Source organism: Callorhinchus milii, unplaced genomic scaffold, assembly GCF_018977255.1.
Source record: "Callorhinchus milii isolate IMCB2004 unplaced genomic scaffold, IMCB_Cmil_1.0 Scaffold5, whole genome shotgun sequence".
NCBI classification, from domain to species: domain Eukaryota; kingdom Metazoa; phylum Chordata; class Chondrichthyes; order Chimaeriformes; family Callorhinchidae; genus Callorhinchus; species Callorhinchus milii.
Window position 1 is genome coordinate 13,085,733 of NW_024704746.1, and position 22,486 is coordinate 13,108,218.

At 37.9% G+C, this 22,486-nt stretch overlaps 1 protein-coding gene across 1 annotated transcript in view; it reads right to left on the reverse strand.

Annotated features, from left to right (window-relative positions):
• LOC121849172 (adhesion G-protein coupled receptor D2-like) overlaps positions 1 to 22,486 on the reverse strand; it is a 59,102-nt gene that overhangs the window by 30,980 nt on the left and 5,636 nt on the right. Inside the window, exons 6-17 of the mRNA XM_042334974.1 lie at positions 22,003 to 22,114; positions 21,388 to 21,522; positions 20,741 to 20,837; positions 19,094 to 19,205; positions 18,710 to 18,765; positions 18,252 to 18,378; positions 17,428 to 17,531; positions 16,113 to 16,215; positions 15,772 to 15,925; positions 14,486 to 14,619; positions 13,662 to 13,777; positions 12,395 to 12,515 (exon numbers count right to left, since the gene is read on the reverse strand). Coding sequence (XP_042190908.1) covers positions 12,395 to 12,515; positions 13,662 to 13,777; positions 14,486 to 14,619; positions 15,772 to 15,925; positions 16,113 to 16,215; positions 17,428 to 17,531; positions 18,252 to 18,378; positions 18,710 to 18,765; positions 19,094 to 19,205; positions 20,741 to 20,837; positions 21,388 to 21,522; positions 22,003 to 22,114 — 1,371 coding nt within the window. The remainder of the gene's footprint in view (positions 1 to 12,394; positions 12,516 to 13,661; positions 13,778 to 14,485; positions 14,620 to 15,771; positions 15,926 to 16,112; positions 16,216 to 17,427; positions 17,532 to 18,251; positions 18,379 to 18,709; positions 18,766 to 19,093; positions 19,206 to 20,740; positions 20,838 to 21,387; positions 21,523 to 22,002; positions 22,115 to 22,486) is intronic.

A 22,486-nucleotide genomic window follows, 5' to 3' on the forward strand; every position in this document is an offset into this window, starting at 1 on the left:
TGAATTGTATCTTTAAGTGTAAAGTTGATTGACACATACTTTCACTTAATGACTGCAATTACGAAGAAAAACAACTACAATCTACATCTGTTCTATGTAACAATCATGGGCTCCTATTGAAACCACATACAGAAATGTCAGAAATGCCAGTCTAACCACTTCACATAACCTGTCAGTTGTAGCAGACGAGAAACAGTTTAATGAGAATCAGCAACATTCTGTAAACACTTGTTAACAAAAAAAGACCAGAAACCATGAGTTTCCAATGGTGAATATAATACAAGCATTGGCATATTGTAAAGCCATCCCTGCCAAGCTAGTGAATATGCCCACAGGAAGTGTGCATGGCGTGCATTACATCTGTAAAACATTCAGATATGTCAAAGTAGATCATTACATTTCAACCAGATTGCAGTCACTATAAGTAACTACAGTATATATTTTTTATGAATTATTTTTAATATAGAAAGCGATGCAGTTACAGCATTTGAATAACAAAAAGGCAAAAGCAAAGCATTTCAGAAAGTTACCACGTGTGTGGATATGCCAAAAGTAGCCTTAAAGATGACTAGAATTGACATATGTGTTCTTAATCTACTGTTCTTCCTTTTGTATATAATTAGCTTTATTGCTGCCCTTTTCTGGTGTCCTTTTCTCCTTCAGCTGGAAGGAGGTGATACAATCTGAGCCATACTCTCTCCAAGGCTCCCATCAATAACTACCATAAGCAGCCAGCAGGAGGCAGTCGTACGTGACAGATCTTGCCACTGCCATTCTTCGCTTCTCCTCCCTCCCCACCGTCTGTGATGAAAAACTTCTTGACAAGCGCAAAGAACTTCACTCAACAGCCAGAAAGGTGGCAAAGCTCTAGAGTTGAACAGTCATTGCCAGCTGAGATTTGAACTCAGGCCTTCTGCTTGGGAGTTCTACCTCTAGAGTTGCCAGATTCCTCACCTTTCAAGGTTAACTCTATTGCTTTCGTACGAACACCAAAAATACAACTTGTTTATTTGGTGAATAAACTTGTTTATTGTTCAGTGGACACTTCAATTAAACATTTGAAATGTTCCGAGTTATAAAATGAGTGTACATGTTTTACAAAGTTTGAAGTAATCCTCGGGTCTATACTTCGCAAACTAAGATCAAACCTGCTTTTCTGTGCAATTCCTTAAAGTACTCAATTGTTATAATTTAGTGAATTCTTAATAATTTGTTTTTTTTACGGGAAGGGTCAAAAAGTCACTGCGGTCTCATCATCTGATCTGCAACACTCTGCTAACGTGAAACGACTTGGTTTGCTTTTATATGACACAACACATTACAAGCCAAGCCGTTTTGATGTGAAACTGTCGCTCAGGCTAAATTATCACAATTATAGACCTGAAAGCAAAGGTAACTATGCATTCTGCTCCCACGTCGAAAAAATAGCTTTTCCACTTTTTTAATGTTTACACAGAAAATGACTTGTTTACTTATCATTAAAACAGAAAGTAATTCTGCAGAATAACCTTTCGTACAGAGTTTTAATAAGAGGGACGATGCTTCATTGGTCAGATTTTTCTGTCATAATTCACCAATGGATGTTAGTGCCACTACAAAATGGTAACCACCCCCAGCTTTGCCATTTGTCATGTGGATCATTTAAAATATTTTTACTGAATGGATATGAGCTTTTTTTTCAAAAAAAATTATCAACGTCTTTGCAGGGATCCATCATTACTTAAATGGAGTCCTGTAGCTCAGTGGTTAGAGCACTCGCTTTGCAAGCGAGAGACCTGGGTCCGATTCCCAGCAAGGTGAAACCTTGGGCAAGTTTCCTTACTCCACACGCCTGATAATAATCACTCAAAAAAAAACAATAATAAATTGGTCATTGTTTGTGGGACTGTTTGTGGGACACTGCTGTGCACAATTGGCTGCCGCATTTCACCCACACAAAAAATATACAGTCAATTCACTTTACAGTATATTCTGTGAAGCACTTTGAGACGTCCAGAAAACGTGAAAAGCACGATATCAAATGTAAGGATTATTATTATTATTAAATGATCCACACTGCAAAGAGGCTGTTTTTTTTAAAGCCACAATGCATTAAGTAAAATATTCCCAAAATGCACACATATTTTAAGTTGAACCAAATTCTCGTGGTATGAAAAGAGAATTTTTCATCCTCAAATTCAGGCGTTATCCAACATTTGAGGGTGATTTGGATGTTGTGTCACACACATTACTTTTTTGTACCTCATTTGCTTCCAAACCTGCAAGTAGAGAATTCTGAGGAAGCTATCACCAGATGATTTATTTCACTTTCTTGCCCAAATAGATTTGATTCATCACTAACTTTTTATTAATAGTAATCCAAGTAATGTGATCATCACTTTCACTTTATCAGGCTCGTACTATCTAAATAATAATGAATAATAATAATCCTTGCATTTGATATAATGCTTTTCAAGTCGGGAGGAAGGTCTCGCAGAATTTACTGTCAAGCGTAGTGACTGTGAATTTTGGAGGCAGTATCAAATTTCTGATCATGGAGTGGCTGGCTTATCAAATGTACTCTTTCTATGAACCACAAAATACACAGGAACAGAAAGAAAACAGCTAAGCATGCTTTTAGATATTTGGAAATTGCACAGCTTTTAAAAGCTGCCAATTCACTGATTGTATAAAACCTAAAAGTATAAGATTCTAAGAACTACAGAGCAATATAGAATCACAATGCAAGAACATATTTGGCTCTCTGTATCAATTCTTTCACAATATCCTGAATTAAGAAATGTTCCACGGTTCTATATATTTCTCTACTTTTATCACATTATCTACTAATAGAAGATTTGGGGAAATTAATTTTAATAATGATTTATGAAGTATAAACACACGTGTACAAGTACATTTTTCAGGACTCAGGACTTACTGACTCAATTTCACAAGAGCATCAATTGCGAAGTTCTTAAGTCGTATATCTTACAATTATGCTTCTTCTCCATGTGAAGCACTGAAAGCTTTCAATTTACACACACTACTTCCCTCATTTAAACTGCAGGACTTATTTCCTGTACAATTCTGTACAATTCTGCACAATTTAAGACACCCAGAACCGCTTTCGGAAACTAAAGTTGGCAAGGACCGTCCATGTGCCTTTTCCCATCATAGAACCAAAGCAATGATATGGAATACAAGCTAAAACTATATTTAGCTGGTTTGTAATAGAGGTGAAGCTATATTTAACCAGCACGTAAAAGAAGGTAAAGCTATCGTTAGCTGGAATGTAATAGAACTATTCAGAAATGTCATACCACTAAACATGACTGTCATTAGAAAATACGTCTCAACCCAATATGACATTCAACGCCTCCACAGCACCTGGCCAATGGCTTTGCCCAAGTGAATCCCCCATTTGACAGACGACCAAAGAATAAAGCGGATATTAATATTTAAGAAGGCACCTGTCTGTGTAACTTACAACATGCTGCTCATCCTTTGTTCTAAAAATTCCCTGCAGGAAATTCAAAGGTACAATTTCCAATGCCACAGGGGCAGAAGTGCAACTAAAGATCATCAAACACAGCTGCTCCGATCATGGCATCTTGGCATCCAAGCAAACGACTTCCAGAAATTCCAGAAGGAAGAGGATACATTAGCGGCAGTGGAGAGCAGGAGAAGGAAGCCATAGGGGCTGAAGAGGCATAGCTGTGACAGCTGAAAGAGGGACAAGCCAATTCTCATATTTCAACACATTCATCAATCATATACAATCACTGTAAACCTACCAGCTAAGGTTATCTGTGGTAACCAAGGCATGGCAAAGAAGCATGAAACTTTCTAGTATACAGGGATTGTAGACTGTGTCAGTATATATGCTGGTACACAGAGGTCACTGGTACCTAAGGATCAAATGTATAAAGCTGTATATTGTTGAGTGGGTTCAATTTTGCTACTGTTTTACAGGGTGTATAACTTGCAATACTACATTGGGGGATCACAAGTGGAACACCACAAATGTAATGTTAACAGTTTCGAAACGAAACATTTGCAGCCAATAAAATTATGTTGGATTTGCTTTACCGAACTGTAACTGATGCTCAATTAAGCTGCTGTCTTAATGTCCAGCAGGAACATTACTGACAGGGACAAAATACTAATTACATGCAGGCTAAAGGTGCGATGGAAAGAATTTTCCTAAATTCGCATTTGAAAAGTGTGTGCCTTAAATATGGTGCAAAAGAAATAAATAGATCAAAGCAAATACAGTGGTAGAATAATTATTTATAAATTTGAGTACAGTTCTATAAAACTGAACAACAAAAACAACAAATTACATTTGTACAGTGCCTCTCACTTCGGGAGGATGTCCCAAGGCGCTGGACAGTCAGGCATTTGGACCAGAGCTGGAGGTTGAGATCAGGAGGTATGGAGGGCAGGGAGGGTAGAGTTAGGAGGGTGACCAAAGGTCCGGTCGAAGAAGAAGGTCTTGAAATGTGCCTTGAAGGAGGCAAAGGAGGAAGCAATGGGAAGGAACTGTGGGATGGAGTTCCAAAGGGTGGGGGCAGAGAGGCTGAAGGCCGGCCATCGATAGTGGGGCTGGCCAGGTGCGGGATGTGGAGCAGGCAGGAGCCGGCTGAGCAGAGGGGCGAACAGATCGATATAGTGTCACAGAGGTAGGAAGGAGCAAAGCCATGGAAGGCTTCGAAGGTGAGGACTAGGATTTTAAACTCTATCCTTTATGAAGAATAAAATTCTTCTATTAATAATGTGCATCTACACAGTGAATATCCCCGAAATTCACTGCAAGGGAAAAAAAATCTAGCAATATTACAAGGCGTCTGATTATCCAAACAATATCTCTTTGTTCTATGCTGCACATACTTTCAAATTAAGGCAACATTGCAAGACCCTAACGTCAAACAAATGAACCACCAAAATAGGAAGAAAAGTAATCCTTAGTAAATGCTAACAGATATATCAAAGATATATTAAGTTCAGTGATCCAATCTCAGGGTTCAGAGAGCAATCATAAACTGCTGAAGCTTTGCCCTCAGCTGGATTACTGGGCTGTAGTAATTCACCTCCAGGTATCCATTATCCTCTATAAAACATCTACCATCCACGGACTGCTGACAATGGGCTCTGTAACAATTAGGAAGGTCACAGCGACTTGCTGTCAGATGCTGCTAAATGCAAATAAGTTGTCTTATTGTTAAAAATCTTGGTTTTCATTACTAGACAGCTGAGGTCTATAATGAATTATCGGTCATAATGGTAAGAACCCTCTGTTGATCAACATTAGGGAATGAATGTGCCTGAATTTCACATCCATTTATTTCAGCTTTTCAGAGAAATCTCTACATAATTACAGCACTCCCTGTTCTACAAGCTGTTTCTTGCCAGTGTCTCTATTTTGCCTCACTCATTTTCCACACATCATTTGTATCTTAGAAGTTTCCATAAGAGAGATAAAAAGAAAAAAGAACCGGAATAAAAACAGTTACTTAATTTCTTGTGGAATCTCGAGGTTTCTTTTTAAAATCCATGGTGACAAAGCCAGAGAACAAATTGAGAGATAGTGCTGCCATCTTATGGCAAGTTCTAGGAAGGAAGCCTTCTCACACATTATTAAAGTTGCTGACTTGATACTTTGAAACATACATGCCTACATACTTTGAGAGGTGCAGTAATTATAAAGAGTTGATTAAACAACCTTGGAAATCAATTCCTGGTTAACGTATTGATTTTGCAACTCTTAGTGCCATTTCCTTGTGTGATTTTGAGCATTAAGTTGTATTGTTGTAAATTTTATTTTATGATTTATATATGTTTTTATTGATTTTTTCGTAAACCATAGCATGTGTTTGTTTTCCTTTAGGTACCGGCTTCACAATATAACCTGTGAAGTCCTTTGAGGTGTCTTAATGATGTGATAAAGTGCTACACCAAATGCAAGAATGATTATTATTATTATAATAAAGGGTCGCCATACGAGTGAACCTTGGCTCAGTCAGGATGACTACATGCCATCTTTTGATGAATATAGAAATAAATGTTTCCCTGAATAAGTTTAAATAAATGTGATTCAATAATTATATTGCGTCACTATAATAAAATTCGGGTAAGTTGTATCAGTCAGAAACATAATATTTAATATGACTTAGACGCAAAGTATGAGTTATAGGCAAAATCGTATAAAATCTGATTTAATCAATAATCTACACTGCGCACTTCAATGCAGTTGGTAAGTGCGCATGTGTAGCTCATGAATGGGTTAAACATCAGAAATCTACCAAAGGGTCCTTGTATTCTCGATAAGGTTTCCTGCACATGGAAACTGATTTATAATACTGTCACTTTTATATGTGCCTGAGTGTATGTGAGATGACACGTCCCTCACCATTCCTAAAACTCCAATTAAATAAAATCTGGTTAATGGCCAAGAACTGGACAGCCACAGCCCCACAATGGACTCCAGGTTCAATTTTCCCAAATCACCTGAGGGAGATGCTAAGCAGGAGCCAGTTGCCCACCCATGGAGGTTAAAAGGTTGATAGTCAAAGGGAATACACTGCCAAACTGCTGCCTTGCATCTCCTAATGGCCAGATGGAGAGTTGCATTGGCCAAGGCACAAGGCCAGGTTCACCAGCTACTCTCAGCCAGAGAAGTGCGACTGTCGTCACCTAATGATAGGAGAAAAATCAATTCGGAATAAGCCCTATAGATTTCCAAATGTAGCCGCACAACATCAGCCAAGGTTAAATAGTCCTTCAGCAGCCCTTAGAGTGGAGAATTGAAGGCAATTCAGGAATTTAGCCTGTCTACGAAATCTCAAAACAAAATTTCCTTTTGAAACACAAGTTGACAGCAGTGCATCCGTGACTAAAGAATGATGGGCCAGATATCTGTTCCAGGCCTAATACTCCCCTGTGAATGCACAAAGAGTTTGTTTTTCTGCTGGTAAATGGCAATATAAATATTTCAGTGAAATTCATATTTTATCACATTATTGATTCCAATTCTCAGTATTACACATCCATTGAAAATGTTTATGGTACCATTTTCAATTACTACAAAATCAAAACAATAAATGAAAACTGATTTAGCGACAAGAATGCATAAACATTTATTGTCTGTAAATTTGTTTTGCATCCAGTGCCCGTTTACAGCTTGAATATAATGTACGACACTGAAGAACATCAAACGTATCTAACAACTAACATAAATTCAGATGCCACCTGAAATTCAATTAATTACCCTGTAACGAGTTTGTCAAATATTCTCCATGAAAGTGCAGTATTGTAATGTGTCTATTGGGGTTCAAAATGCAATATTTCAAAATGGATTCCTTAAAACGCCTGCCAAGTAATGGATGTGGAACATGCTGAAAGAGTTTATTTGAGTCAAAATGTCAGATTTCTGTTTACTGGAATAAGTCTCTCTTTGTACAATTAAGATTCCACTTTAAGAAATTCCGGTAGAAATCAATGCATTTTCAAATGCATATTAGCAAAGCAGAAAATAGTATTTTATTGATGTTCTTCACACAACAAACAATGGTTCCAAAACAAAATGTTATGTTAAATCAAGCTGACTACTTTGTCCCCATTCTCGTCAGGGCCCGATGGCTTCAACATATACAGACTCCCTCTATCCCATTCATGAGTGCACGCGTACAAACACACTCATATACATATATATTCTGTTTGCTGCACAATTTTGTGTCTGGAAAACTAAGCCATTCATGCAAAATTGGACCCAAATGTATTAAGCACTTGGACCTCAACCAATATCCTTGCACCAAATCATTATTTTATTGCTGCTCTTGGCATAGCACATAATGGTTCAAAAAAAAGTTATGTTAAAACAAATGTACAGGGAAATATTGTTTAGCTGTTCTTGTTTCCCCAAATTAATCTTCTTAAGGATTAGAATAGAATAGAAAAAGGAGTGTGAACATGTGACTTATACACTGTGTTCATCTCTTGGTACGAATCCAGCCAAGACTGATGGAATAAAGGCTTCTCCTCACTCTGATGATTATAGATGTGAGTATAAAGTCATATAAATTTATATGAAGCATATCACAGATTTACAGAATAAAACATGCTTTCTCTGGTTCAGCGGGCTCCGACCTGCTCCATGTCTCCCGCCCGACCCACCCTACCATTGGTGGCCGGGCTTTCAGTCTCTCTGCCCCCACACTCTGGAACTCCATCCCACGGTCCCTTCTCCTCGCTTCCTTCCTTGCCTCCTTCAAGGCCGGTCTCAAGACCCTTCTCTTCAACCATGCCTTTGCTCTCCCTCCCACCTCTCTGCCTTCCCTCACCCCTACACCATCCCTCCCCCATGCTCGGGCCCAACACCTGACTGTTCAGAGCTTTGGTACATCCTCCCAACATGAAAGGCGCTCTAGAAATGTAATTTTGTTGTTGGTGGTGGTGGTGGTGGTGCAAAATGGATGTAAAATGAATAGTCAGATTTGGATTAGTGGTTTTATCACCCAAGCAAAATAACTGCTTCCCATTGTAGAAATTACCTTTATCATAACAGTAAGGCAGTTTCAGGATGGCTGAACAAAAAAATAACTGAATAGCATAATTGTGTTATCTCTAGAAGAGCGAATTATCTAAAACAGCATCCTGTAGAATTGGACCATTGCTTTTCTGAAGAATTATTAGTATACAGTATAAAGTATTCATTTATTGAATCACACTACAAGCCATGCATAGTTATTTTCTATGTCAATGCAGTGAAGACTCAACCCAATGCCAGGAAAATAAGAATTTTTTTTAATCCACATTATCAATATGTACAAGATGACCCAAATTACTTTGAAGTGTGCAATAATTGAGTTGACAACTAAATAGTTAAATAATGAAAATGTGAATTTGAACATCCAGGAAGTCATCCTCCAATTCACTGCAAATCTAGTTACCTTGACAGCAAGCCCACATTATTCTTCACTTATGAAGACTTGTGGAAGGACCTTGGTGGTTTGAGCTCACAGTGGGATTTTCTGTTATAAGCGCTTTCAGAATAGCACAGAACAAAGGAGAGAAACTTTTCAGAAGAGAAAGGAAAACACTTTGAAAAAATACTGTTTTTTTTAAATAAGATTAATCATGGAAACTAAAAAAACACAGCAATTCTAATCAAGGGTAAAAATAAACCAACAGCAAATATTGAGCCCCTCTCAGTTACTTCAGCAATTCATGTATTGTTCATTAGCTGTATCAGGGCAGTGACAGCAATCTGCCTGTAACAGTTTGCAGTTGCATCTGCATCCACCAACCAGTATTGTACTTAGCAATAGCAGTGATTCAGAATAATATAACAATCCTTGCCTTATCATGTTGTCAAAACAAGTGCTTCACAGGATTTTACTGTAAAATATTGTGCTTGGGCATTTCTGGGCTAACACAGCAGACAATTTGCATACAGCAATGATCAACAAACAGCCATGAAGTAATGACCCATTTTATTTGGGGGATTGTTGACCATGATATTGGGACTGTTTACTTTTCAAATAAGGCATGGGATCTTTACCACCCAGCTGAACAGACAGACCTGAAGGACAATACTTACAAGGCTCCCCAATACTGCAATGAACCTAACGATGCATTTAAAGTCGCGATGTGGTGCTTGGACCTACAACCTTCTGACTGTAAAGCAAGAGTAATACCAACTGACCAGGCTGACACGAGTGAGTAAGAACAATAAGAAAAGATGTTTGGCAATGCCATGAACAGTAATGCAAGAATTAGCAATTCCTTGTCCAGCTTCCTGTGGATAGTTTTGCCTGGTCTGGGCTACTGGAAGAAGGGTTGTCACTTCTAACAGGAAAACAATTTACACTTGCCACTCTCAATTGGCTAGAGATTCATTGGTTCTTGCCAGGAGGAGAAGAAGAGCTCTAAGGCAGGCACAACTAATACTCGCTAACCAGCAAAGAAAGCAGGTTGCTTTTTAATGCTATCAAAGAGCTAGGAGTTGGTCTATTAGGCCACCCAAGTGCTTTTAAGGAGCTAGTTTTGAGTAGAGAATAAATCAATTTGCACTTGCACTTATAGAACAGTCATGGAGATCTATTTCCTGGCAAATCTACCTCCTCAAGATAGTCTTGGCAGCCAGTCTGCAGCTTGAATCTCCATATCTCATCCCTGACTTATACTAGCTCATTTCTTGCGCCCATTTGGCAAGATTTGTACACCAAAATTGGCATTAAAAACACAATATAAACTAGTTCACTAGTATCACTAGTTCAAAAAAAATTGAATAAATATCTAAAGTCTGTATTCAGACCGTTAAAAGATCAAACAGTGCATAAATGACAACATTTTTCTATTTTCCCCTCTTTTGGGTAATACCACATTTAATAGGTAAGAATATCAAAAATCTCTGAAAAAACAAATGAAATCTAATGAGGACCCAGCACCGGTCTTCTTCAATATGTTCAATATACTCATATCTTTACTTTGTTGTATTACGGAGCAGCAAACATTAGATTCATCCAAATTGTGTATGCATCCATGCTTTATTTAATACAAATGGGGAAACTTCTCCCTTATTAATTCAGTACTTAAGGTTACACTGAGAAGAAAGAAAAGAATTTTGCTTATCAGCAGAATGTTCAAACAGGGAAAAAAAAGCCAAAAGCAAAATCCATTTTAACAACCTCAAAAGTAAGTATATCATACATTCCTCATCTATCTCAGGGAGCGAATAAGCAACTCATTATATTCCAATTCTCTCAGGATCTTATTGGGATTTCATCACCTTGTCAGGACTGAAGCTCCCATTTCGATATTCACTGATGACCTGGACAGATCACAAAGATTCGGCAGGCAGAATTTACAGAAACTCTATTTAAAAAGGTGCTAAAAATGTCGCAGGACTGAAAAAAATAACACATGTACACTTTCACTACAATTATACCCTCAGCATAAACTTACATTTACTTTTTTTAAAAAGTAAAGTAGAAATCAATTTAACAACAACGAAGTTACATTTGTATAGCGCCTTTCACGTCGGGAGGACGTCCCAAGGCGCTGGAAAGTCAGTGTTTTGGACCCGAGCTGAGGGTCGGGACTGGGGAGGTTGGCAGTGAGGGGGTCAAGCAGGGTGATTGAAAGAGCAGTCGAAGAGGAGGGTCTTGAGATGGGTCTTGAAGGAGGCAAGGGAGGGAGTGAGGCGAAGGGACTGCGGGATGAATTCCAGAGGGTGGAGGCAGAGTGGCAGAATTTAATTATTGTTTAGTGATACCAAAACATTGTGATACCATTACAATGTCTAGCAAGTCTTAAAGAAATGATAATATATATATATTTTAGATAATAGGGTAGATATCACAACTTTTTGGTCACTCTGTATTTTAGCATTAACAACGTTATTTATATCGGTTCAGATAGGGCAGAACTAGCTAAAGTAATAGACCCGGAGTCAAAAATGACTCTTACCAGAACTATTAGAGCTGTACATGATTATTTATCAATTCAGATCATCATTTTTATTCTATACACAACCTCTTTGAAACAACAGCCAGTTGCAGTAAGAACCCAGAGCAGCTGAACAAATGAGATTCAGAGACAGATTCCTAACACAGCAGTTTGATAACAGATGCACTCTTAACAAAACACCACAACTTACAAAGCATATTTTGCAATAGAAATACTAGGCGCTTGCAGCCCATATCCTACAACCCACTTATTACTGAGATGATTGGCACAACATCATGCAGATCTACTATGTCACTGCTGACCCTGCACAATACAAGACTCTATCCAGCATGCTATGAATTCACCAGTTATTTAGCAGATTCTTGTATGACGTTGAAATATTAGCACCATGCGGAGAATTAGGACTATGTCATATTGCGAGCACAATTACAACCAACGATCACACTATCCAGAGAGAGTGCTTGTATCTATTTGCAGCATGCACGATCATCAGATTTTCTGTTGTTAGTATTTTTGTGCTTTATTGGAAGCTCCCAGCCTCATTCGATGGCAAACACATGAGAATACTTACTGAACAACTCAGCTACACCCAATACCAATGAAGATACACCCCACTTATGCTTGTAACTTAATTGTGCACTTCAGTCTTATTGCACATCTTACAAAAATAATTATCTTGCAAGCATTTATCAGCTACTGACCAACTCAATGTGTTTTTGGAAGATTGTCATTACTGGGTATGGATTGTAGTTGAGAAAAAGTTAACTACATGGTTATAGATTCCATTGGAAGTGCAAGTGCTTGGAAATCAAATAAGTTTGAATGAGAAGCAGGACATTTATTAATTCAACCATTTTTTTAACAATGTATAAACTGACAATTGCAGAAGGAAAGCACCTTTTTGATTCTGCTAATGCCCCAGATTAATGATGAGGTTTCCACTTACCTGCAGGGAATTGAGAATCACAAAGATGTACGCCATTACAACAGAGAATGGAACAAGCACTCCACAAAGCCATGTCAGCCCAAGAATGGGCAAAAGCACCAGCACAGCTTTCATAGCAGCCCTGAAAGATAACACTGCATCAGAATTAAATCAACTCAGAACATCTCCCTAAGTAGCATTTCACTGTACCTAAAAGCTTGAAGCAATAAGAAGCAACATTGATCCAAAAGGCTGTGTTAACTTACTTTACCTGAGTTCATTTAGAAACTAAGGAGAAAAGTGGGCAATGCTCTCAAAACTTTCAGGTATTGCTTCTTGTGAAATCTTTTTTTTTCTTTTGGTCAGCTGGGAAACCCATCACCGTGCTTACGAGTATCCAAACCAAGCTGAGATTTCCATGCATCCCATCTATACATGGAAATCCCAGAGATAAATTGTTGGGATGGAATGCATACTCTCTCGCCTCAGAGAGAATCCTGTTGACCAGCACTATGGACGGCAGCTCCAAGGCGAGTTGGAGGTTTGTGTCTTGGATTGTAAGATCCTCACTGTTCCTCATCTACTGCCTCAAAGCAGCTTTTAGGAATACTGCATTGATGCCATACCCACCAGCTGCCTTGCCATCGCCAACATGCCTCAGTGTGGAGTCCACCTCCTTTCAGAGGACTGGGTCATTAAGGACACATTTCCCACCAGCTCTTCCAGCCTCCATGCAGATGGATCTCTGCTACAGCTTATTGGGGTCAGACTCCAACTCCGCATAATGTTCCCTCCAGACCCCAAGGATAACCTCATGAGTCTGTTGTAAACACTGAACTTGTCCAATACTAACAAAGGCCCAGAGGGTGCCTTCTGATCATGGCCAACAAGACACATCAGCCAGCGGGAGAAAGGGTTGGGATTGTCCTTGTGTATTTACACCCCCTTTCGGAGTGACACAGCCCATTGACACAGCTTCATTTCTCTGAAGCCTTTCCTAGCTTTGTGCCGTGTGTTTGGTCATAACTTGCCTATGCTGCAGTTTTAGTTTACTCCGAGGAAGCTTCCAAACCCGCTTTAAAAGCCTTCTGCTTTCGCCTAATAGCTCTCCTTCCCCTTGTCGTCACCTTGAACGGGTCTGGGTTCCGAGATGGTTGCTTTGCAGGCTGCAGCTTCAGTTTCTTTACAACAACTTTGTGAGATACTGGAGAGGTGCACATGCCTTTTGCAAGCTTATTTAATACTGCCATCTAGAGAGATATGATAGTATCTACATAACATTTCTCACCTGATTTGATCGTAGGCTTGCTCTATAGGACTGCTGTTGATAGCAAGCATAATGGCCCGTCGCTTAGCAGTTGACATGGTGATCATCACAACTCGTGTCAGCACAAACATGTTCACCTGGGTAGTAATAAATGACTGGATTTTATTAAAGTTATAAAATATATTTGTGCAAACATTCCTGGGCAGTAAGGTCCAGCCATACCTTTCAAGCTAAGATGCAGCAACATTCCTCGTGAAACTGTAAACTTTTTTGGGGTACTTTGCGGAAATGTTAAGCAATAACGTTCAGTATTATTTCCTGTAGTTCCAAAATAATCTCAGAATTTCAAATGAACAACACTTAGATAAAGAACCCATCCAATATTAAACCAGAAGGGCAGTGCAGCTAGAGCATACAGAAAACCACATTATATTGTCAGAGAGAAAACAATGCATACATTGATAATACATAGAGAATTAAATATTTCCCTGCATTTTAGTGGAGCATATTAGAAAAGATATATAATAATAATGCTTGCATTTGATATAGTGCCTTTCACGTGATTGAGAAGTCTCAAAGTTCTTCACAGAATATACTGTAAAGTATGGGTGAAACGCGATAGCCAATTGCGCACAGCAGTATCCCACAAACAGTCATGGATTGAGTGGCCGCATTATTATTATTTATAGTATATGATATCCAGCTAGATAGTCATCAGATTCAAGCCAGGAAGAAAGAACAGCCTTACGATTACAAATCTTACTGCTTTTTTCACAAAGCAGATATATTTATTTAACATGAAGGTTTTAGATTTTTGAGTTAATTTTTTAAAAAAAGTTTCTTACCATAATGATGAAGATAACTGGCCCAACAAACGCCCAAATAACACCATTTTGAACATTCAGCCAACAATGTCTATCTCCAACGTACTTGTCATGAGCTGCAGCCAACGTGATGCTGACTATTAGGAAAGGCAGACCTAGAGCAAAACAAACACACAATTATTTCTAAGCGGAGTTGATAACCCCAAAACACGGCAATTTCAACCAGGAGTTCATAATACGAACTCCATTCCATATTGCACATCAGTTTAAATATTAGATCACATCCCCTCTCATTCTTCTCCACATTTCTAAATTCAGTCATGAATGGAATCATTCTCGATACTTTTCTCTGAACTTTTTGAAGAGCATCGATGTCCTTTTAAAGATAAATTGTTCAGAACTGAACATAACAGTGAGTTATGCAGGGCTAAAATAACCCATTTCAACTTATAATTGAGCACTTAAGATGCATCCTAGTACTTGATCAACCCTGATAACAACAGGTTCAGAATGACTGAATACACCATTAATTTCTTAGACATGTTTTACTTTTTTTCCCCCAACATTCATTAACTTACATTTATCCACATTAATATCCATCTGTCCTTAGCTTCTCCAAGGAACCTGTCCAGATCCCTTCAAACACTATGAGTCTCCTTCATACTAACCACCCAACCATAAACTTGAGAGCGATCAACAAGTTTCATATTAGACGTAGCCTCTTCCTCATCATTATTATTTAAAGGTCTAATACATAATAGTTCATAAAATAAAATCAAACCTTTAAGCATATTAAATAAGAAAGAGTCAGCTCTGAAATGAAACTGAAAACATAAAAATAGTGATGCAAAATTGTTTAAAAGCCCATTTTCTTTGGTGTGATAGAAATTAAACTTAAAAGTGTGATCAATTGTAAACTGGGTCTAATACCCCCACATCTTCCTTATAAAGTTTTAACACAATGGCTTCCAATTGCATCTACTTAAGCAAGGTATGAATCTTGTGTATAATTTTGAGCAAACGCTATCTGGAGATTGTGCATTCCAGATTAATTTTGTCTAATTTAAATGGCCACGACAAAATTTAAATGAATTTTAGTAAAACCCACATATGGAGGCAGAACAGATGCAAACAAATGTTATTAATTGAGGCTGAGAAATTCTTCTTACCATCAGCTGTAGTGACTTTGACTGGGGCTTATAATGAAATCTTCCTATTAATAGCACAGAATGTCAATGTTTTTACACTTAGTAACAAGAGGAATTACACCCTCGTAAATTACTGTAGCTTGCTTTCACATGACCTACCCCAGCCAACAAGGTAATAATATTTCATCCTCCGTTCCTCACTCAGATTGACGGTTACCACTTTACTCCACAGGAGGAGACCTTCCACCATCATCCAGGCGAAAGCAGCCATGAAGAACAAATGCAAAAGAGCAGCAACTATAACACAGGCCACCTGCAAATGAGATGCAACACATGACCTCAGGGGGTATTTTCATCTGTATCCGTTATAATAATGTAAAAATCCTTGCATTTGATATAACACCTTGTTACGGTGAAACGTTTCAAACCAATTACTGTTAAGTGTAGTGACTGTAGGTGAACATGGCAGCCAATTTGTGTAGCTAGTATCCTCAGCTTACCTTACTGCTTGTGGCTGAGTCACTGCTGAGCAACACCACTTGTGCTGCAATCAGTGCTATAAATAGATTCTTGTGAATGGAGGTTCGATCGGATTTTGGAATGCTGGAAAAACAAGAAATCACGGGAAAACAGCAATGGATAGATAGTCTTATGACTATGCATATTAAAGCCATAAACTGGTTGCTTTACAGTTGAATATATACTATACAAAATTAGTTACTTTCAATTATTTCCTACATAAATACTAATAATTGACTTCATGTTTTCAATGTACAGTTTTGCTTAAATGTAAAAGACACTGTATAAATAACCAATAAGAAAAAAGCTATGAACTACACAGAATTCGATATACAATCGCAAATGGAATACAACGAGCATTTCGCAGCTTCCTGTATACAATACAAAATTATATTTGTATAGCGCCTTTCATGCCAAGATACAGCAGGTATAGCAGGTACAAGTTGTCTCTGACAAATGTTTTAATTATTTTTATTTCACATTACTAGAGACTATTGCCAGCATGGAGCATGTGCTTAAATACACTTGGGTGTACCATCTGAGCTGCTTTTCAAGTCTCTGAACATGTGGCTGGCTATTATCTGCAGAACTCCCAACACATAAAATAGATTTTAAGGTCACGGTATAGTCCCATAATATGAATAATTTGTTCTGTAATTTACTTCAGTATCACAACACTTTTGCCATCAGAGACTGCAAAGAAAACATCCTTGTACAACAACAGTACTGTACAGGTCAGAAACACTAGTTATGAAGGACAATTAGCTGTGAATTGGATGACTATAGAGGGCTGTATTCTCTAGAGTACAGAAGAATTAGGGGGGATCTTATCGAAACTTATAAGATTCTTAAAGGGCTGGATAAAGTAGACACAGAGGAACTGTTTCCCCTGGTAGGAGAATCTATAACCAGGGGTCACAGTCTTAAAATTAAGGGTCAGCCTCTTAGAACAGAGTTGAGGAAACATTTCTTCACTCAGAGGGTAGTGAACTTATGGAATTCACTACCCCAGAAGGCTGTAGATGCTCAGTCCTTGAACATTTTCAAGGCTGAGACTGATAGATTCTTGAAAAATAGAGGGATTAGGGGATATGGGGATAGGGCAGGAAATCAGAGTTAGGTGAGAAGATCAGCCATGATCTTATTGAATGGCGGAGCAGGCACGAAGGGCCGAATGGCCTACTCCTGCTCCTAATTCTTATGTTCTTATGTGATGAATCTCATATCACACCCCTCTCAATGTCTTAATGATGGGCCGTTTGAGACATAAAGTAGCAGACTTATCCATCCACTTACTCAAGCACTGTGAAAAGAGTCAGGGTCACGACTAAGGCGCAAAGTGAGGCTCCGGATCCAATGAATGTTAGTTTGTTCAATATACTCTCAACCTCCAGGCTCCACTGCAGGAAGCAATAAAACAAAAGATCATCAGGAGTATTGGTTTGATACATCGGGTTACATTTATAATTATAAAAGCATTGCACAATTCTCCCAATTCTTATCAACTAGAACAACGTGATGATAGTCGTAACACAGCAAGACATTCATTTGGACAACAAGCAACAAAAGCAGCCTCAATAACATTGTTCTGTTGCTTAGCAAATAAAAGTTGTTCCATTTTGTTTTGTTATGCCAGGGCTTGACATAGCAGCAGAAATATATCGTCAGTCAATGTGAAATGTACACAGTGTGAATATTAGTCTGTTACTATATTTTAAAAAAACATGGGTTTTACCACATTAAATTAACTAAGGTGTTAGGACGTGTCATCCTATTGATATGTTTTTAAAAATGACAAATATCTTCAATGAAAATTAGTCAACATGCCACACATAGTGAAATCTCATTGTTATTATTATTATTATTATTATTATTATCCCCAATTGTCATAGAATCTATTCAAATGTCAGGAAAACCTCAGTGATTCAATCCAGCCCAAGGAGCTGCACATGTGCAGTACTGTATAATTTAGTCAGTCCTATATTGTATCACTCAACTTCAACAATACCTCCTTTAGCCTGCAGTAATTACAAGGAAAAGATAACTGATTGCAAGTTCTCACACATTACATTAGAGAAACTGTAAGTTCCCTTTTACAATCCCGCGTACTGCAAACTTACCTGCATTTCTGTGAACTGCAATAGCACTGCAAAGTTGGTTGTGTGGTTGCAAAAGCAGAATGTGATCTCAGGTTCAAACTGAATCACTTGACAACCTTGCCTTGACCATCCAGCAAAATGTCCATTCCTGAGAAAGAGTCACAAAAGTCTCCAACATCAGTGGAAATAAACTTCAAAGCTTAGTATTCAGTGATCAAGTTTTTTGATGCTAGATGTTCATAGACCTATTGTTTATTAAAATAGCACAAATTGATTCTAGAAGAACTGATTTTGATTATTGGGAGAGTGTCACTTATCTGTTATCGGAAAATCTTTTTGGAAATCAATTCGCTGATGGCTATAATATATACTGTACGTATATATATACTTACGTCTTTAATTGAGACATCTTTATCCTATCGCTGATAAACACCCATGGAGCAAACTGATCTCTACAATGCATTTGCAAGGGTACTTACTGGAGACTGAAATTCCAGAAAACACATTCTGGTGTGACAAACTTCGGAAATCCGACCTTTCAAAAGAAATGGGAAGCAAATGCTGTGAAACTAGTCAAACCAGAATCCATGCTAAACAACAGTGTTACTTTGTGACATACAATTACATAGAATAGAAACAGGCCGTTTGGCCCAACTAGTCTGTGGTGTTTGTATTCCACATGAACCTCCATCCCTCCTATTCCCCTCCACCATACTCCTCGATTCCCTTCTCCCTCATGTATAAATAGGGTTGCTTCCCTCCCACCCAACCATGTTTCATGTAATTCTATGTAATCATGATCAGTGATGCAAAGACCACTTGTATGCTTAGGTTTCCTGGAGAAGAAATGCCAATCTGCTTACCAGAGCCCCGTGTGACAGAGAGTATTGCACTGCAATGGGTAGGTTCCTTGCTGTGAGAGGGTCACGCACAGTTGATGAGATAACAGCTGTTCCTAGCTGCCTGCTTTGCAAACTGGAATCATAAATTACATTGGTTGTTCATAGTGCAAGAATCCCAGAGACAGTAGAAAGGGATTGCAGTGGATGGTGACATCTGATCTGAAGCTATGCTGTGTTGTGTGATAAGTGCTTACAATTCCTATTCATGCCTACAATTCCAATACAACAAATCAATTTTCATTATACTAACTTTCTAATTCAGTCACATGAATGAAATGTATTACAATGATCAAAGTATAAAACGCTGCCTAATTATTTTTTCTGATTGCTCAGCACATTGAATGTTCTCAAGCCAGCTCGCCTTATTTTACACACACTATTAACTTCTTGTGAAATGTTTTATGATAAAGTGCCTTCATCTGAATTCACATTCAATATGAGAGATTAAATGGATGGAAAAACAAACTTCTCTATATATGTATGTGATGCATAGAAATCCTAATTCAAACATGCCGTGTGAAGACACAACATTACAACAAGATCGTAAGCGGTTTGGATGAAGAAGTCTCTTCTGTTCATTTGATCTTAATATTCCAAAATACCCATTCTACTGTCTTCCCACTACAGCATCAAGCTGTTTCTTAAATGACTCTCGTGTCTAATTATCTCAACCACCCTTCCATTACAGATAACCATTCCATTATCATTAACCATTTAATTACAGTCTACCCCTCCATTACAGGTATATATTCCATTACAATTAACCATTTCATTGCAGTCCACCCTTCCATTACAGTTAATTGTTCCATTACATTTATTAATTTCCTTCTGTGTAAAAAAAATACATTCTAGTTCGTACGGTAAAAATTCCCTTTATAACCCTGAGCCTGTGCCCATTTCTCCTGCTGCCTTGGCCATTCTGAAAGCATTGCTCCAGGTTTATTTTCTCTATCAAGTTAAGCACCTAATATGTCTCTAGAAGGTCTCCCCTGAAGTGTCTCTTTCAGTGTCTGAAGAGCTCTGGTTTAACAAGTTATATTTGATAACTCATCCCTCTAACATATTAACCATGTGGCTCTCATGCCTCTGGGTATCTGCATAGCCCCCTAATGTTGCAGAGATCTGAAATACATGCAGTAATTCTAGAAGGAGCACTGCAAACCTTCCCAGGCTACAAGTATGGTACAACGTCATTTGACTTCTACAGGAAAACAATATGAGCATTCACAGCGTGGAGGTTAACACAATGTGATCTCTAGATGTTTCATGTTACAGTAACTTGCTAAACATTTGAGAGGATGTCACAATATCAAATCTCAAGTGGTCTATTAAGATCAACTGAATGCCCTGCAGCACTCCCTGGATTGTTGCTATTTATAACATAGAAAAACAGGTTTTTTTTAAATGCAATTTTCATAGCAAGTTAAAGATGTTATTTTTATAGCAGAGGTAAACAGTGACAGATGATCATTGGCTTCAAATGTACATGATTAGACATGGGAAGAGGAATTATTTTGCTCTCTGTTACAAGGAACACCGCAGCCTCTAAATGTTGTAATAGCAGAATAACTTTCTAGCTTCATTTATTCACAGGTAACATAATCTTACCTACTCCCTGATTTTGCAGCCAGCAATACAGAGTCGGGATTGTAAAGGTGCTCCAGACTCCTGTAGTAAGCATGTATAAATATCAATTCACTGTACCCTAAAGAAATGAGAGTATTTTTAGCCACTTTTTTTTCACAAGACATGTTTAGTAGCAAAGCCTTTTAGCACCACCATCCTGACAACTCAAAACATGGCACCCTGAGAGCTATAGCAAAAATAATAGTAATTTGGTCATTTAATTCACAACTCTTTGTGGGACACTGCTGTACACAATTGGCTGTGCTTCACCCACAAAATATACAATCAATTCACTTTACAGTATATACTGTGAAGCGTTTGAGATGTCTCGAAGACGTGATAAGGCGCTATATCAAATGCAAGGATTATTATTGTTGTAGCTTAGAAGGGAAAACAACTCTACGAATAATGCAAATCAATAAGATGTCCATTTCCCACCCATACCTTTCCCTTTAACTTAACTCATTTCATCTGTAGACAAAGGGGTATTGGAAATGTTTGATTCAACAGAATCCTGAAACACTAAAAAAAATAAAAAAGTGCTGATGGTCAGAACGCAACAAGAGCAAAACTAATTGAAACGAATGAAACAGCACTAATAAAAATAAAGCTGCTGAATGTTTACCCACCTAAGGTCAGAAGCCGCAGTACCTCAAAGTTTGGGATCTGGACTTCATCAGCTCGATTTCGAGCTGAAATACACGCAGGTTTGTAAACAAGGCCACTTTCCAAATTAGGCAACTTCTTTGTTGTAATCTGCAAATCTGCATAGGTTGTATCAAGATAATTATAAGCAAAACATTGAATATATTTTAACAGCTATTACAGTGTAAAAGTTCATCTGTGCAACATACCTATGACAACATGGTGAACTTCTTTGATCATCGCACAGGGGAAAAAAACACTAAAAGTAATTTATGTGTATGACTGACACCGCATATTATATTACTTCGATGTGTTTTATCTTCCAAATATACTGAGGCAAAAGAAGATTAGATTTTTTAAAAAAAGGAACACCACACTCTTTCAAATCGCACTGTTTGACAAACTTTTTCTTATTTATCTAGAATTCATGTTGAACCAGTCATCTAAACAAATCTAATAAAGAAGAAAGCTCTCATCAGGCTCTCTGAAGAGATTGGTATTTCTTTTTCATAAATACTTATATATAGTAAATTATTAGTAATGCAGTTATGTTCCTCAGAGTAGAAACCTACAACTTCAAAGTGAAATACAGCCCTTACCTATGTTCTCAGCTGACAGCACAATGTCTGAGCCAATGGAAATCGAAATATCAGCCAGTTTTTCTGCAACCAGGTCAAGGTTGCGAATTATAATGTATGGCCCAGGTATTACCTGCAAAGTGAATATGAAAGTGCAGTAATTTAGTTCAACATTATTGATCTACAAATCACTTTCAAACTTCATGTTATTTTTTGTTGCTGTTAAGAGCAGTTAAGTTAATAAAAAATGGAGGATATGGTAAAATGTTTTTGAAAAGACTCTATAAATTCTAAGTGGAGAAATGCATGATTCAATGACAATTATGGTGCAATTTGCAATAAACACATAACTAAGATTGAGGAAAACAAGCTTTGCTTCCGACTTAAGTTTTTCTGCAACCAGGTCAAGGTTGCAAATTATAATGTAAGGCCCAGGTATTACTTGCAAAGTGAATACGAAAGTGCAGTAATTTAATTCAATATTATTGATTTGCAAATCACTTTC